The sequence below is a fragment of the Rousettus aegyptiacus genome, unplaced genomic scaffold (genome assembly GCF_014176215.1).
Source record: "Rousettus aegyptiacus isolate mRouAeg1 unplaced genomic scaffold, mRouAeg1.p scaffold_m13_p_4, whole genome shotgun sequence".
Taxonomy (NCBI): Eukaryota; Metazoa; Chordata; class Mammalia; order Chiroptera; family Pteropodidae; genus Rousettus; species Rousettus aegyptiacus.
The window spans coordinates 139,942,982-139,962,595 of NW_023416307.1; the positions used below are offsets into that span (position 1 = coordinate 139,942,982).

The 19,614-nt window shown below is 34.6% G+C and overlaps 1 protein-coding gene and 1 pseudogene across 2 annotated transcripts in view; one reads left to right on the plus strand and one right to left on the minus strand.

The window, feature by feature from the left end:
* NGLY1 (N-glycanase 1) overlaps positions 1 to 19,614 on the minus strand; it is a 49,957-nt gene that overhangs the window by 19,320 nt on the left and 11,023 nt on the right. For both annotated transcript variants that reach the window (XM_036218855.1, XM_036218856.1), the window contains exons 3-5: positions 19,040 to 19,285; positions 9,957 to 10,122; positions 121 to 343 (exon numbers count right to left, since the gene is read on the minus strand). In XM_036218855.1, coding sequence (XP_036074748.1) covers positions 121 to 343; positions 9,957 to 10,122; positions 19,040 to 19,285 — 635 coding nt within the window. The remainder of the gene's footprint in view (positions 1 to 120; positions 344 to 9,956; positions 10,123 to 19,039; positions 19,286 to 19,614) is intronic.
* On the plus strand, positions 18,668 to 18,786 carry LOC118601845 (annotated as a pseudogene).

Below are 19,614 nucleotides of genomic sequence, written 5' to 3' on the forward strand. Positions count from 1 at the left end.
CATAGAGAAATATATTTCTAATAATTAAAATGAAGATATAAAGTTCATTTAATAAAAATTCTCTTCTGCCCATTCCATTAAAAGTGTCCTCTCTGGCTTTATTTTCCAGTGGATACTCACCTTGGGAATCGATTGCTGAGCTGGCATGCATCACAATAATGATCTTCTACACGGTTTGCACCCCACTTCAGCTCATCATCATTGGGAAATAATGATTTACCTTTAGACCGAGTCTGACCGCCACATTTGCTGCACAAAATGTCATTCACCCAATGAAAAAATTCTTCCTTAAACCAGTGTAAGAGCTCCAGCAAAAGAAAATCCTCTTCGCTAACATTAGTACCTGAGAAGTTAATATAGAACCAAGAGCTAAAGTTGACAGAAACTAAAAACATCCACGTATTTTATTCTCAAATATGAGCTGAAATTTATAAAAATGTAAGATGATCTAAAAAGTTTGCATAAATATTGACGTGAAAACGAACTGTCAGTATACTGTGAACTAGGCTGAAATACAATAACATAATATACTGCATATTTAGAACAGTAAGATGTTTACCACTTTGTACACCCTAACTGACACGCATTAATACATAAGCTTAACATAATGATTTCTCAGAGAACTATGGGCAGTTTGGAATTGATCCTGAAACATATGAGGTAAGAAAAAAAAAGTCTAATTTTGAAAAACGCTTTAAAATGACTATATTACATTTTGCTGTCAGGTATATATGCCAAGTAAATATGAAACAAACACAAAATTACAGACAGGAACTGCAAAATTCCAGACACTTTAAAAATAATCCTATTAGCTTTTCTATCATTGCTTCGCCTATACAATATAATCCATCCATAAATACTTACCACAAACACATAAAAAAACAACCATGTCTACACTGTAAATAATAACCGTAGTAAGGAAGCATGACATATATTATTTCCACTTCATCAAATAAAAAGGTCTCTCTTGACCATATACAAGAACGTAATATCTTTGGAATGAAGGAAAGCAGAGGGGAAAACTATTTAGGAGACCTATCTAGGGGGCTTTCAATTCTCTATTTTATGTTTTATTATTAAAAAATGATATATGAAGGAAAAGATGGCATAATGTTAAGATCTAATAATGTCTAATGTTAGTCATAGGTGTTTGATATACTATATTTATGTTTGATGTACTTCAAAATAAAAATCTATAGGAGAAAACTACAGAGAATATAAAAAGGCCAGAAATATATTATTTTCATGGATAAGAAAACTCAATATTCTAAAGTTTTTAATTCTCTACAAACTAACCTGTGATTTAATGCAATCCCAATTAAAATTATAAAATAACTTTTCATACAATTTGACAGGCTAACTGCAAAATTTATGTGAAAGAAAAAAATGTGCAAAACAATCAACATAACTTTGATTAAGAATCATGAGATAATTCATCTACTACATATCAAATTACAAAATTCTAATAATTGAAATACTGTGATTATGGTGAAGAACAGACAAGTAGATCAATGAAACAAAAGAGTCCTGAAAGATAGATTTCTAAATGATACATGGTATTTTAGTTAATAAAGTTAGCCTTTCAAAGTAGTTCTAAGAAGAGGGGCTTTTCAATAAATATTGGGACAAGTAGCTAGCGAAATATCAGATCCCTACTGTACTTCATCCTTACCTAAAAAAAATATACACAGAGAATACTATAAAAGTAATAGAACTTACAAGAGAATATGTTTATGACTTTGGGGTAGAGAAGGTCTTTTCAAATAAGACAAAATTTGTCAAATAATGAAAAAGTTAAATTTTCTTACACTAAACTTTGTAACTATGTATTTCAAAATATACTATAAGTGATATTAAACAAGAATAGTGAGACAAAAAATGTAACATAGCTAACAAAGATAAGTATCCAGACTATAAAAGAACTTCTAGAAACCACTAAGAATATTGACGAATCCATTAAAAAAATTCAAAAAGTCCATAAAAGAAATCCAATAATTTCATTAAGTGGAAACCAACACTCTCAGATACTTCTGGTATAAACTGGAAGGTTGACAGGATCCATTACAACATAAACATATTAACACACCCGGGGCACTTTTATATGTATCCCAGGGAAATATCTGTGCATGTACACACCAGGAAGCAGGCTTTACAAGAATCTTCACTGCAGCAGCATTTAGAATAGAGAAAAATGGTTAAAAAAATCTCAGTGTCCTTCAATAGGGAACTGTGCAAATAATAGTATATGCCCACTATAGAACACCATCAGGAGTTAAAAAGATTTCTAAGACATAATAGTAAATGAAAAACACCAAAGAGCTGAAGTTATACGAGATAAGTTTTATGTAAATCCACATAACAATTTTTATAAATAACTGTAAATGAGTATAAATACGCAGAAAAAGATATGCAAAGGAACATATCATGGATAATAGCTGTTACCTATGGAAGAGGAATAAGACTGATTGGCAGGGAGAGTTTAGTTTTCCAACAAGAAGTAATTCTGCATGTTAAACTTTAGATATACAGCACTGCCATCCTCCTTCTCCTCAGGGTCCCTACAGCAGCCACAGGAGTCTTTTTAAAATGTCAAGGTAGGTTATGTCACTCAAAACCCTCCAATGGGTTCTCATCTCATTCAGAATACAATTCAAAGTCTATACTCTTGTTCTTTCAGTTGGTCTTCTGTGATTCACCTGTGGAAAAATGCTCCCTGAAAGATATCTCTGTGCCAACTCCTGGAGCCTGTGAATGCTACCATGGATGGCAAAAAAAAAAAAAAAGGTCTGCAGAAGTCAAGGATTTTGAGATGCAGAGGTTATCCTAATACATCTGGGTGTGCCCTAAATGTTACTGATATGTCTCCTTATAAGAGAGAAGCAGAGGGAAATTTTACACACGGAAAGGAGAAGGCGATGTGAAGGCAAACCAGAAAGAGAGAGACGAAAATGCTCATCTTCAAGACTGAAGTGATGCAGCCACCAAAAGCTGAAAGAGGCAGGGACAAGATTCTCCCACAGAGCCTCTGGAGGGAGTGTGGCCCTGCTGACACCTTGATCTTGGCCCAGTGATACTAATTATGGACTTCTGTCTTCCAGAATAAATTTCTGTCATCTAAAGTCACAAGATTTGTTATAATTTGTTACAGCAGCCACAATGTACCTCCTTTACTTTCTGACCTCTTCCTGTCTCGTTTATTCTGCCACAACCACAATGGCGTCCCTGCCATCCCATAAACATGCCAAGCTCACTCTCACCTCAGGGAGCCCTTGCAGTTGCCAGTGCCCCTACCTGAAAGGGGAATCACTGCTTTCCAGAGAAGCCTTTCCTGATAACCCTATGCCCAATAGCACCCTTGCTAGTCACTCTCTATTCTATTATCCTGAATTGTCTGTCTTCCTAGCCCTTAACACTACCTGCCATTGTTGAGTGGTTGGATTTCTTTTTTTTTTTTGGCTGTCTCTCCCCAGGATAGCAGGCACTTTGTTCTCATCACTGCTATACCCCAACACCTAGAGCTGTGCTTATTATATATTAGGTATTCAGTAAATATTTAAATGAATGATGGAAAGACTGAACAAACAAATATTCTCATAATATTACTCAGAATCAACACTGTTCACCAAATAGTCATTACCAAGATCGGAAAAGGGACTGCTAAAGAAGAACAAACCTGGAAGCATCATGCTCCTTGATTTTAAAGTATACTACAAAGCAATCAAAACAATATGGCATTGGCCTAAAAATAGACACACAAATCAATAAAACAGGATAGAGAGCCCAGAAATAAACCTGCGCATATAAGTCAATTAATTTACAATAAAAGAGAAAAGAATATAAAATGGGGAATGGTTAGTCTCTTCAATTAATAGTTCTGGCAAGACTGGACAGCCACATGGAAAATAATAAAAATTAGACTTCTACCTTACAATATACACAAAAACTAGCCCAAAAAGACTTGACTGTAATATCTGAAACCATAAAGCTCCTAGAAGAAAACAGGTAATAAATTCCTTGACATCTGTCTTGGTAATGATTTTTTTGGAGCTAACTCCAAAAGCAAAAGCAACAAAAGAAATAAACAAGCGGCGCTACATCAAACCAAAAACCTTTTGAACGGCAAAGGAGACTATCAACCAAATGAAATGACAGCCTACCGAACAGAAGAAATATCATATACTCGATAAAGGGGTTAATATCCAAAATATATAAAGAATTCACACAACTCAACAACTGCTATAATCTGATTAAAAAATAGCAGAGGATCTTAATAGACATTTCTCTAAAGAAAACATACAGTTGGCCAAAAGGCTTATGAAAAGAAGCTCGACATCACTCATCATTAAGGAAATGCAAATCAAAACCACAATGAGTTATCACCTCAAACCTGTCAGAATGGCTATTATCAAAATGACAGGGAAAAACACGTGTTAACGAAGATGTGAAGAAAAGGGTATCTTCATGCACTATTGTGGAAACATTTATTGGGCTACATTCACTATGGAAACAGTTTGGAGGTGCCTCCAAAAATTCAAAGAACTACCATATATGATTCAGCAATTCCACTTCTAGATATTTATCTGAAGAAAATGAAAACACTAATTCAAAAGACATATGCACCCTATGTTCGCTGCTGCATTATTTACAATACCCCAGAGATGGAAACAACTTAAGTCGCCACTGATGAAAAAATGGATAAAGGGGTGTGATATACACACGCATATACACACACAATGGAATACTACTCAGCCATAAAAGGGTGGAAACTTTTCTAATTCTATATGTTGATGGATGGTAACTAGACTTATTGTGATCATTTTGCAGTATATACAAATATCAAATCCTTATGTTATAGTCTGAAACTAATGTTATATGTCAATTATACCCTCAATTATAAAAAAAAAAATAAAGAAGTAGGACTATTACACAGAGTGAGGCCCACATAAGGGTCAGCATTCCTTGGGTAAGCAATATCTTTTATTATGGCTCAGAGAAATGAAAGTGAAACCCTATCTGTACAGAATAAGAGTTCAGAAAGCTCAGAGAAATAGGGCTTAAAAGAAGGTATGACTTGAGATGCTATATTCTGTGAACATAATACTTAACACATGGAAAGTGTATTTTTAAATTATAATCAAGACTTCAAATTAATAAATTTAGCATCTTCAAAAATACCATATAAAGATTTCTGGTGAGTTTCTAGTGACAAAAATGAAATGAACAAGTTTAGGCTTTAATTCCATCCTACAAAAACCACAGACATCACAGTAGGAAAGTGAAAGAATTAGAAGAAACCAGTAAAAACATCAGCAGACGTAGCTTCATCCTTGACATCCTTTAAGACACAATTGAATGTCTTCACATTCAATTTAGTAGGCCAACATGTATTTTGTTATCACTTTTCCAAAATGACAGGGTTTTTCTTCTTTCAAAAGGAGTTTCACCTGTATTTTGAACATTCAGACATGACAAACCTTTAGGCTTCCAGGCCACAGCTATCAAATTATGCTTCTCTGAGCCATAACTATCTCCAAATAGAGGACAGGGCTCCAAGGTCTCTAATTCTGCTTCAAACTGGAACACTTTTCCTAGTTCAGAAACCAAGAATAAGATTTTTTTTCTGGGGAGGACAAAATATCTCATCACATGAATGAAAGAAAATCACCGACCTAGGCAGAGGAGGCTTTGTCAGCGTCTCAGTGCCAAACAGTCACTGGGGCAGAGACTGCTGGTTGCCACACCATAGCCAACGGCCACTTCTTTATTTACAGAATTCCAATTTATTTGGGATGGCAATGCATCAGCTTAAAGACTACAGGTCCCAGCCGCCCTTGCAGTTAGGTGAGGTCAAATGACTAAGCTACGTGAGACGCTAAGGAGCCTGCTTCGGAAAGAGAACAGGCTTGGCTAAGGATGTAACTTTTTTGCTTCTTACCCTCTTCTTCCTGATGCCCGGCCTGCAGATATAACGGCCAGAGCTCTAGTAGCCATTCTGGACTACGAGGTAACCTGGAGGATGAAAAACATGTATGCCAGAGCCAAAAGAAGGCACCTAGGTCTCTGATAATGCCAGGCATCATATGAAGGACTACAGTACTATAAAGTGGATGGAGCCACTATGATCACATATTAATAAGCATTCTTATTTTCCATAGGAAAAAAACTGTTAACCCAAGAAGATGAACTGTTTCAAGGTCTCACAACGAATCTGTGGCTGAGCTAAGTTTAAGGCTCAGCCCCATCATCAAATACAAGGAAATGACATTGTATGATATCAAAATAAAGACAAAACCATCAAAACCGAAGCAGTGACAAAATACCTAAGTAATAAATATTTAAAAAAATTTAAATCATTTCTTCAATTAAAAAAGTTAATTAATTTTTAAAAAGTAAGTTAAAAAAAGAAAGGACACATAGTTAATCCATCAGAGGGACTTCCAGCTTTAGCTCTGACATGTAAAGAGCTTAGAAGTTGTCATTCCCATCCGTTTAACAACAAAAAAAGGCTGAACAAACTAAAAATCATTGACTTTCCTTGGACCCATTAGAGAACTGAGTTCACAGTGTAAACTGTCACCGCCAAATTTGAGGAGATAGACCAAGAACCACTACAAGGAGCGAAAGTCACTGGAGCCATAAACTGGCAGAAACACTTAAATGGTAATTTTGCCAAATTGCTGGAGGCTGAATATGGGCTAGTTTGAGACTGAGAAATGCAATCCTGAGTGGGGAGCAGGGGTGGGGTAGGGTGGGGAAGAAGAGACCCTAACCCTTTTGTGGGTTTTCCCAGAAAGTATCCCACCAGATTCTCATTGTGAAGAACCAAAAAGATCCCTGTGTGGCTTTAGTAAGGAAAAGGAAAGAGTAGAATTACAAAGAAATCCCAGAGCATCCAAAGTCATCTTCATTCCACTCCCCAGAGAGAAAGATTTTACCAGAGGCTTATCTAAAGCGGAGAAAGGGCGTTTCCCTGACTCCAGCCCCCTCCAGCCTTCCTACCTCACCTGTAGGGCACCAAAGTTAATAAGGACTTGTGAAATTCATAGGCCTGAGGATACAGGCCCTCTAAACATTGAGATTTAATCATACCATTATAGAATACTTCCCTTTCCCCACCAACAAGGCTCCAGTACAACCATGGTGGATTACAACGAAAAAGATCTACAAGATGCAGACTCTAAGGAGGGGGGTCTGGGGAAGCCCAAAGAGAACAGGGGAGACAACAAAAACATCAGAGGAAACTGGAGCCTGTGACACCTACGGCAAACATTAAACACAGCTCAACCCATAGTTAAATGAACATAACCTTACACAGAAGGCCTGTTTACATCAGTTCCTATTACCCAATACATCATGTCCAGCTTTTAACAAAACATTATAAGATATGCCGAAAGGCAAGAAAAAACAATCTTGACGAGCTTAAACAAGCATCAGGACCACTACGATACGGCATATTATGGAATTAAAGGAAACAAAATAAGACTGATTAATATGTTAGAGGCTATAATGAAAAAGACAATATGTGAGACCAGATAGAGAATGTAAGCAGAGAAATGGAAATTCTAAAATATCTAATATCTAAAAGATATGCTAGATATAAAATACTGTAACAGTAACGAAGAATGCCTTTTGTGGGCTCATCAGTAGACTGACAGAGCCAAAGAAAGAATCAATAAATTTGAAGACAGGGAAACAGAAACTTTCCAAACTGAAAATCAAAGAGGAAAACAGAATGGGAGTAAAAGGAGACAGATCCTCCAGAATTTCTAACACCTGTGGGAAATTGAGTTGCAGAGATAAATAAAGGTAAAACAGAATAACTTCGCTTTGGAATATCAGAAGGAAAAGGACGAGAGAAAGGAGAAGAGGAAATATTTGAAGATTATAATAATGGCCAAGAATTTTATAAAATTATTGAGACATCAAACCACAGATCCAGGAAGCTCATAAAACACAAAATGAGAAATATCAAAAAATTACACCGAGGCATATTATATTCAAACGGCAGAAAAACAAAGACAAGGAGAAAATCCTGAATGAAGCTGGGGATGGGAGGCGAGTGTGGGGGAAACCTTACTTATGGAGAAATAAGGATAAGAATTACAGCAGACTTTCTGGTCATAAACAATGCACGTAAAGAGAGAGTGGAGTAAAATATTTATACCGTTGCTGAAGGAAAAAAAAAACAACCCCACCAACCTAGAATTCTATATCTCACTGCTAATATCCTTCACTAGTGAAAGAAAAAGACTTTCTTAGGCAAAGAAAAACCAAGGGAATTCACCTCTAGCAGACCTATCCTGAAAAAAAATTTTTAAAGGAGTTCTTCAGGAAGAAGGAAATTATATAGGTCAGAAACTTGGATCTACATAAAGAAAGAGTGTTAGAGGAGTAAGTGAAGGTAAAATAAAATCTTTTTTCTTATTTTTGATATAAAAAGTTACTGTTTAAATAATAATAACGGCAACATACAGTGCTCCTTGACTAACGAAGGGGTTACATCACAAAAAATGCATCTTAAAGTTGAATATATTCGAAGTTGAAAATGCGTTTAATATACCTAACCCATTGAATATGATTACTTAGCCTAGCCTACCTTAAACATGCTCAGAACACTTACATTAGCCTACATTTGGGCAAAATCATCTCGTTGCTGTTGTCCAGCATCACGAGAGAGCACCATACTATGTACCACTAGATTGGTAAAATAGCAAAATTCAAAATTTGGAGCATAGTTTCTATAGAATGTATGTTGCTTTTGCACCATTATAAAGTCAAAAACTCATAAGGTGAACCGTTGTTAAGTTGTGGACCATCTACATTGAGTGATTATAATATATGGATAAGTGAAATAAAGTAGCAATGTCATAAGGAATGGGAGGTAAGAACTGAGACAATTCTATTAAAAGGTATCTGCACTATACATGAAGCAATATAGTGTTTTTGAAGGTGGACTGAGATTAGTTAAAAGGGTTTGCTGCAAACTAGGAAAACCACCCCCAAAAATATTAAACAATCCTCTAAAACAGGTGTCCTCAAAACCTAGGCCACTGGCTAGTACCAGTCTGAGACCTGTTAAGAACCAGGCCACACAGCAGGAGGTGAGCAGCAGGTGAGCATCTGAAGCTTCATCTGTATTTGCAGCTGCTCCCCTGCACTAGCATCACTACCTCAGCTCCACCTCAGGTCATCGGGCATTAGATTCACATAGGAGCACCGGTCCCTGGTACCAAAAAGTTTGGGGACCGCTGCCCTAGAAAATACAGTATTAAGAAATGACTTAAGAGATTTTTAAAAATTACATAAAAACTCGAAGTAAAAATTCTAAAGTTGGAATAATTTAACAACTAAAATCCTCAGATGATTAATCGTAACAACAACATAAATATTGGTAGATGAATGTGGCAGGCATTGTTCTGAGCCGTATCCATTGTACTATCTCATTTCTTAAAATTATCATTCCTGTTTTCAAATGAAAAAACTGAGGCAGAGATTAAATTACTTGTTTAGTGACACATAATAATAGGTAGAGCTGAATTTATACTCAGGCAGCTGGCTTCAAAATCCACACTCTTTATTAGTAAATAATGTGTATTAACCTAAGTGAGTTAATGGTCTCCTCATATAAATTAATTTTGAATATGGTTTCTATTAGATTCACATTAAAAGTCACTAATAATGCCATCATATAGTCTACTGACTCAAGTTATACTATACCTAAAAAATTCATATAATGATTATAATTAAGCTACAAAAACATATTCAGGTAAAAGAAGTTTTATAAGAAAATATTTTAAAAAGTGTCCATTTAGTTATATGCAATAAAACTGTACCCTTATTGTACTCCTTAAAAAACCAAATAGATATTGGTTAGATATTTATAACACATACAGCAAAGGAACCATTTAGTGTTTCTGTTTACTTAGCAATGATGCAGGGAATGGTTAAGTCACTACCTTTATCCAATGTTCTAGCTCTAGATAACTTTTCTTGCGATCTCCTTTTTAGTTTTTGAACTGGAATACAAGCCAGTGCTTTCTCCTGGAGAGCAAGGTTCTCATAGACCAGCACATGCTGAATGTTGGACTGAAGAACATTTAGAATGACTGAATTGGCAGTAACCTAACAGAAAAAAAAATACTGTAATTAGTTTTTCTTCATATGCTACAGAAATAACATATAATAAAAAACACCAGTTATATGATTGCATAATGAATGTATAAATTTACTGAAATATTAAAAACATTTACAAAATCAGTAGTGGGAGATTGCCATATCTGTATTACAGTCTAAGATGTATCTATTTTCCCCTCTGAGTATATTATATTGAGAATATACTTAAACAGAGGTTTGCTGAATTCTTGATAAGCCTGGATCAAAATAGTGCTCTAAGCAATGCTCCTAACAGCCCTTTCTACTCCAAATCTCTATAAATGATTTAAAAAAAAAAAAAAACTCTATAGAGCATTAACAAAAGTGAAGCACTCTTAAAGAGGAAAGGCAGATACAAATGGATTAAATGAAGAAACCACAGCAATATGCCCTTCAGAGAGTGGCTATGAAAACTAAAAAAAGTTCTCAAAATTATCCCAAAAGGCAGAGGAGCCACAGGGTCCACAGAGCAGGAAGGGGCCTTGGAACAAGTATTAAAGAGACAGGATGAGCACTGCAGAAGGAACAGCTAGACATTCTGCTCCCCCACCCCAGCACTCCTTGTCAACAAAGAACGTGTATCTGAGGAGTGAGGGAGGATGCTTAGACTCCTAAAAGAGGAGTTCCCAGGCTCAGAACTGTTCTGGCACAGCCCACCCTAAACAAAACAAAAACAGAAAAAACAAAAATTAAAAAAAAAAAAAAACAGGCAAGCAAAGACATGTATGATACAAAATGTCAGAAATAAGTTCAAACGCATTAGAAATTACAGTAAAAATGAATGGGGTAAATGTGTATTAAAAGGTAGAGATAGATTAATTATAAAAGATAAAAACCATTACCAAATACTTTAATGTCAGGTACTATATTAAGCCCTGGGGAAGGGTGCACAAGACAGACATAATCACTTTATGGTCTAAACGAGGAAAGGCACTGAACAAAAAATGACAGAACCACCACATTAAATACTTGACTTTGTATAAATATATGTGCGTGTCTATGTGTTACATACTGAAAAAATAATGGACACCAAAACAGACAAAGACATTATCCTTACAAAGTAAGCAGTCTATGGATACAAAAACAATACTGATACAAAAATGTTCATTTAGTCAAATATTTAATGAGCTTTATTATTTGCTAGGTACTAGGGATATAATGAGACAACTTATTCATAGGTACTACATGAATTATAACAATTATAAAGCAAATATAGAGGACAGTGAGACTGTAAAATAAGTTTCTGAACCCTATGATATTTGTGGTAAAATTTTAAGGATGATAAGCAGCTAGTAAACAAGGAAGGGAAAAGACCATTCCTGTCATACGGAACAGCATGTAAGCAAGTTGAAGAGCTTGTATGTAGGGGATATGCTCAGTATATAATGCTGAGAAGGATCAAAGAGAAGATCAGGGAGTCTAGAGCATAGAGAACTAAGGGGAAAATGGTGGGGAGACAAGGCTAAGAATGAAGTCTGGTTGGTAAACAGCGAGATGTTTCCTATCTCTTTCCATTATAACAGGAAGCTATTCAAGAGACTTAAGCAAGAAAGTGAAATGATCAGATTTGTGTTTTCAGAGTATCAATCTCACTGTAGTAGTGTGAAAACAGCAGGTATGACAAGACCTAATGGGGGACAACTGAGAGCTAGGGTGGTTATAGTAGTGGCAGAAGAGTGAACGAAATAAGAACAGGAAGTAGAATTAACATGTTTTGGTGATGGCACTGTGGAGTCAGGGGGCAGTTAGAAAAGTAGGAAAACATACAAATGATCCCCATACTTTTGATAGGAGCAACTGGGTTAATAATTGAATCACTTACAGTAGGAAAAAAAAGTGATCAATTAAGCTACAAACTATATGTGGTCAAATAACAATGAACTAAAAAAAAGTCCATTAAATTTAGCAGTGTGAAGATTGTTGATGATCTTAGTAAGAAGCTTTGTAGTAATGCTAATAAGAAAAACAAGGTGCAAGAGGCTTCGTTGTATAAGTGGTGCCCCAAAGTGGGCTAAATGTACCAAAGGAGCTGTACAAAATAGTACACTGGAAGGTGAACAGAAAATAATAGAACTTCTACTTATATATATATATTTTTTTTTGGTCCAAAAAGTAAAGCAAGTAAGTTCTAATAATATTTACTACTATTTGGGTTAAGAGGGGCTCCATCTCGGGCTGGAGCAGCTTCCTGCGGGAAGACAGTGTCACGAAGTTTTGCAGTTTAAATGTGCCGAGTTAAGGTTCTAGTCAAGATGACAAAGTACGTGAACACTGTGCTTGCCTCCCCCTATGAGTACATTAAAATCACAACTAAATTATAGAACCATCAACCTGGAGAACCATCTGAAGACTTGCTGAACAGAGGACCTACGACTGACTAAGGATACAAAGAAGCCATGTCAAGACTGTTGAAGGAAAAAAAAATGTGCCTGGTAAAGTAGATTTACTGGTTATATTATGTAGTTTTAACTAAATTAACCCTCAACCTGACTTAAAAAAAAGATTACAAAGACCTTTAGGCATTGAAGCTAATACTAATAACCCAAGTATATGTAGTGAGAAGAAAACACCAGGGCTAACGTGTCTCTTACTGTTTTTCTATTAGCCCTTCAACAGCTACATTGTAATGCAAAAAAAAAAAAAAAAAATCAGTCTACTGAGATCTGACAGTTAGCCCCCCCAAATTCTAAATTATCAAGACAATTTAGAATACAGTCATATCTACATTCATTAAATGATACAGTTAACACATTTTTAAAAATTAAAAACATTCACTTTTTAGCTCCTCTTTACATTGTATAATGTACATAAGTATCCTGGCATAATAGTACATATATGTAATTTATAAACAAATATAGATTGAGAGGATATGCTCAAAAACACTTTACTGATAGTGCATATACTTAAAGAAAGTATGGAGACTCTCTAGACAAGTATATGAAGAAGTAAAGACACAGAGATATTATAGGGGGCTCTTCCTACAACTGGCTGTAAAGAGGAAGTAATAAATACAGGACATGCAGGATCTAGGGATATTCCTATCCTGGCTTGTTTCTACGATAGATGAGATTACAGAAAAGGTTCTTAAACATTAATCTGCATATGAAAAATGCAGTTTTCCAAGTTCTCCTTTCCTTTTCTGGATCGGCTGGTCTGGGGTATGTCCAGGAATCTGCATGTCTTAGTTATTCAACCTTAGATGAAAACTGGCCTTAAAATCATTGAAAAGGATCCCCAAGAAAAGAGGAGGCTGAAGACTTGGGCATAGTCCATGTGAGACTCCACAGTGACCAGAAAGAAAGAGATACAGGCACAGAAGAGAGAGTGGCCCATAGTTAGAGCAGACACACGTCCTCCATGAACACAAGGGGCTTAAGTGAATCAGATGACTATGGGAACACGATGAAGACTTGGTGATAAACTCGGGGTATTCACAGCAGTGAGGAATATGCTCTTTTACCAGAATTGACATAGAAACATAAAAAAAAAAAAAAAGGAAATGTCTCCATTTTTATTTGAAAGAATTCTTATAAAAACCAGGCAATTACAGCGTTATCTTTTTTTTTCCCCTTAAATGCAGATTTTCATTCACTGAGAGGGTAAGAACTCATCCAGGGAATTTTGATTTTCAATTTTCTACTTTTCTATCTGGAAATTACCTCAAGCATTGTGGTTATTTACGACACTCAAACGATCTCTAACAGTAAAATTTATTTTCTTGCCTAATTCTTTACATATTCATTGGCACAACTCCAAAAAAACTAAGCCATAAAAATAGAAGTCTGCTGATTGCATGGAGATTACAGCAGCTGAGTAACCATGTACGTAAGGCAGCAGTTAATTGCTTGAGAGTTAAAGTTATTTGGAGTACAAATGGAAGAAGTTTAAAACATAAAATCTGTATGTTTCAGATAAGAAATATTTTTTTCTTCACCAATCATATGTGAATTCCAATTATCTTGGTTTCTAATGTGAGCTATTTAAGACTTTATAAGAAACACGGACAATGTGTATTTTTTTTTATCAAATTATGTGATATAGCCAGTAGAAGCTGGATTACCAATTTACTTCTTTTGTAAAGGATCAGCTCTTGCCAAGCTCACTAGCCCTCTTCCTACCTTTATGTAACCCTTTGCTTTGGTGGCTTTTAAATTTAGAACTTGTTTTTAAACACAAAGTTCTGTTTAACAAATTTTTAATGATAGTTTTAATCAACTTTTTACTTTAGTAAACTTATTTCTTACAAAAAAAACTTTTTTTCTATTTATAAAAGTAATAAATATTGCAAAAAATATTTCAGGAAATACTAAATGGTATAAAAACCACCTATAATTTCACCACATACAGGAAATTATTTTAAGATATCTGTGTCTAGTTTTCCAGACCTTTTCTAAGGAAACACTTATGCATGTAAATTTTTATAACAAAAATTGAAATATTATACACATACCCATAACATATGTGGTTTAACTTCAAATTCTCAGTTTACCTTTTTTCCCACATAATTCATATCAAAACAGACCCCCATCCATCATCATTTTTAATGAATGTTAAAAATGCCAATTGAAGGATGTGTGGTAATAATCCCCTACTAAAAGGTACATAGGTATATTTTACCTTTAAAATGGTAGCTTTACAAACAAGAAATTGGACATTGAAATCTTCTGTCCAAATAGATTTCTTTTCTTATGAAGATTACCTAGAGATACAGACTAAGAGGCTGAACTTTTAAAATTAAATTAGTTTAAAAATTGACTCGTTTAATTTATCATGATCTAATACAACTATATTACTTTTATAATTGCAAAGAAATAACCCCAAATAATTATTTTAAATAACTATATACCGTACGCACAATGCGCAATAATTTCTGCAGTGATAAGAGTTGATGAACACTCCTTAACAACTTCATACACATTTTCAAATTAGTCATGTGTCACATGAAAGCATACATTTAGAGTAGTTATGTAATAATTGCCAAATGCTTATTTTAAGCAAATCACACTTCAGAATCACATTTTCAACCTATAGTTGCAAGATTAGAAACATTCTAAAGTTTATTGTCTTTGAAAAACTGTTTTTGCTGTTTTAAATCTGCTTTCAGAAGGCAAAGGGTATAAAGATATATAAAGAGTTAACAGAAGTTATTTCTACAGAATGCTAAACACTCAGCATACATAACTAGCAAATCTAAAAATCAGTTGGGTCATCAGGGCAAATTAAATCTACAATAAGATAGTACTTACCATCTACTAAAATGGCTATAATAAAAAAGACAAGTGTGGATAAAAATATCAAAAAACTAGAACCTTCACACACTGCTGGTGAGAATATAAAATGGTGCGATGACTCAGGAAAACAGCTTGGCATTTCTTAAGACGTTAAACATAAACTTACCATAAAACCCAGTGGTTCCACTCCTAGGGATCTACCCAAGAGAAATGAAAACAAATGTCCACACAGAGCTTTGCATGTGAATGTTCATAGCAGCATTATTTATAACAGGCAAACAACCCAAATGTCTATCACAGAATACTATTCAGCAATAAAAAAGGAAAAAAATACTGATACATCTTACAATATGGATTACTTCAAAAACATACATAAGTGAAATAAGCCAAAAGCAAAAGACTATATATTATATAATTCCACTTGCATAAAATTCCAGAAGGAAACAAAATAAGTTTCTAACATCGCCATTTATTGAGTAAAAATATATTCCAGTACTTTATAGCTTAAAGAAAAAAAAAAACTTATAATTAGAAAACTTCAACATCAGTGATGATCACCTTGTTCTATACTTCAATATTCTACTTGATATAGTTTTAATCCCCCCAAAATTATAATGGAGACAAAGCTCAGCAGTGCTCAGGGTTTGTCTAGCTTATTATACACAGGTTAAATGCTTTTTTAATCCTCCTACTGGTTAACTTTGGTCCATTTTAATTCTCAACTTGTACCCAACTCAAAACGGGCAAGGCAGGAAAACATAATTGTCAAATATTACAGCACAGCAACTAGTGGTGATAAAAGCTTAAATAAAAAAAATACTTTTTAAAAATGCGTATTCCAGTGATCCATGGATAACCAAGAGTTGGCTATAAAAAACCAAGATTCATTTTAACAGCTAACTCCCTTGAGGAACACAAAAGAAGATACACGGTCCCAAGGACTAGAGAAATAAGAGCTGACATACTAGCCTACTGAGAGCATATGTCTTTGAGACAGTTTATTTTCTTCTAAACTCTAAATCTGTTTTAGTAGTAGAATGACATTTTGTATTTAGTCTACCATCCAGAGGCTTTCTGGTGACTAACAGTTTTAAAGACCTCACACTATACCTGCATTGCCAAGTTAGAAATAAAAAAAGGGGAAAAGGTTAAAGAAGATTCAGAAGAAGTGAACAGATTTCCTAAGAAGAACACTAACAAAACACTACTTGCTCCGGGAAAGAACTATTTTTATTAAATAAACTGTTTTCATGCATTATGTGCTTTTCTGTTAAGACTGATTAGTACTGTGCATTTTAAGCTGTAATACTGAAATTCAACAAAAGATGAAGCAGAAAATCTCAAAAGATATATTCTAACCCTTTAATTAGAAAATACATAAGAAGGGGTGCTAAAAGCCAAGAAAGAGCTAAAAATATGCTTCTGTATCAGTGCCAACTTTAACTGCAAAACTGATGAAGACTTTCAGTGCTCCAAGGTAGAATACACATAATCAAGAGAGGGGCACAAAAGAACCCATTGGGGTGCACAGCACATTTACTTTTTATTTCACCCTTTAATTTTTTAAATGACTGTTATATAAGGTACATAACACATTAGTATAAAAATATATAATTTATAAATAAATAGACAGTTATGGGATCAGATCATGTACCCCAAATTTTATAACTGGAAATATGTATACTCAAACGAGAGTGGAAATCAGTTTTAAGAAATGGATTAGGATTACTACTCTGTCTTATTAAAGTAGTCCCACTTGGTTTTTACTCTGTGATAACTTTGTTCTGAAGGAAGTTTACAGAAAGGAATATTAATTACCAAGGGCAAACCTTTAAAACCCTTTACAATTTATAAAGCTTTCTTTTCACATATGGTATCTTCTCTGATGCCCACAGCCACTTAGCATCATGACCAGTTGATTCAATAGTATCAGTTAACAGTTTCTCAGAAGTATTTATAAACACTAGTTGTATTTATTATTTAAATAAACGTTAGCTGTGAAGCTAATGGGAGAAAATATTTTAAAGATTTAACCCATTTTCCATGTAGAAAACAAAAGTGCACCTCACTGCCAGCGTTCATTTAACATCACATGTAGAAATGCTACGTTTTCTAGGATTTGACATTTTCAGTGTTCGAGAATTACTATATTTTGTAAATGGAAACACCACTACTCAAAACAGCTGCTATTTGTTTCCAAAGACTATTGATATACTAGAGCAATGCGAAAATAACAATAAAAGCAAAATATTTCATGACAAACTTTGGGGGGAAGGTTAGGACTGTAATCTGTGGGTTACCTTGGAGTAAGTTCTGCCAGCTCTGAGCAAACAGGAAATGAGTTAAAGGTTAACCTAAGTCAGTTGAGGCACAAAGGGATATATATGTCTTACAAGAGTTAATCCTCCATGAAAGTTTGGAAACCACTCAAGAATTAAAAAAAAAAAAACAACAGTAACTCCATCTCTCCCCCTACTAACCTCTACCACCTTCATTCTTTATTTTTTAAAGATAAGCTTAGGGGCTTCCCAGCCCACACAAAGGAATGACTGCAAATCATTTGCTTACAAGGGAGGTGAGGTTAAAGGCTCTGGAATAATTCAGAAGAAAATTAAGAGATTTAAGAACTGACTCTGCATAAAGTCCTGCTGTATGAAGGAGAGTGACAAGGTGTTTTCCAAAAATTAAAATAAGACAATATGAGTTTAAGTTGACTGCTGATAAAATTGCTGCAGAAAAATCATGAAATTTTTTCTGACAGTGAAAATTTAGGAGAATACTTAAGGACTTTTATCAAGAGATTTTTGTAAACAGGATAATTTCATATTAAATGAGATCATTTAGGTGTACCAAAAATGTCTGTAACATAATAGTAGTTTGAGTTCAGTTTTTTAAGATGTATCTGTATATGCTAATAACTAAACTTTGCTAATTTGCTAGCACCACTACCAGTAAATTAATGCATTATTTACCTTAAACCTAAGGAAGCTGATTTTTTTTTTTTTTTTATTGAATTGAGTTAATGATAATGGTTAAGCTGTTGGAACTAATCCCCATGGTGAACGACAACAGGTAAAATTCAGATCAGAAGTGGCAATGCAGTGGAGGAAGTCTTATTTGATGGCCATGTTACTGTTCAGCAAGTCCAACACTTTGCTTCAGCTTACAGAAATATGGTGATCTGTGTAACTGGTTTAAGCACCAAGGCAACAAGTACATTTATAAATAATTATAAATAATAACCTACAGAAGCAATAAAGTACAAGTTGAGATTTAAAAGTATAGTCTATGGCCATGCCACCCTGAACACGCCCAATCCTATCTGATCTTGGAAGCTAAGCGGGGTCAGGCCTGGTTAGTATTTGGATGGGAGACCATCTAGCAAGACCAGGTGCTGCTGTAGGCGTAAAATATATATATATATATATTTACACATATATAAATATATATATATAAATAAAAGAGCCCTTTCTCACACTTTTCATAACAAATTTGACAATTTTTTTTTAAGAGTGAAGGAAATTTGGATGTTTTGGAATTGTAAGAAACAAGGATAACTAGAAAATAAATTCAGAAATAAATCATAACATTTCAAAGCTTTTGCTGTTTGAACAATTTGAAAGGAACAGTTAAGGAAGGTTTAATTCTAATGTTACCATTGGAGCAGACGGTGGATTTGATGGCTGCCCTTCATTGTTCCCTGCATGCTGGGTTAACCCATTAGGATCTGAAGACTGTGCTGTAGGAAGCGGGGTACTGGTTGCAGGTTGCTGAGATAATTCTACTTTGTGGCTCTTATTTGATCCATTCAATCTGCTACTTCTCTCTATGGCAATGAGGTCACGAATTTTTTGCAGCTGCTCCACTGAAGCTTTTTTAGGAAAGACAAGGTGTGTTTCTCCCTGGAATTTATAAAATTAGGAAAAAATTTAACCCTTGCTTCACATTGACAGTTATTTTTTTATATGTATGTGTACGTGTGTATATATATGAAACCTATGGAATACATATTTTAACAATCATTCTGTTTTCTTACCATATGACACTTTTTATATACAAAGGTAATGCCTAATAAACCCCAAAATTAAGAAAATTCATCTTCTTGTTAGCATATAATGCTATGACTATTATATCAGTTCAAAGATCTTTAAAAATAATTTATTGTTTAGGAATATGTCAGAAAGCCTCATAAGAATTGCAAATATGCACACTCCTATCTTTTCTGCAGCAG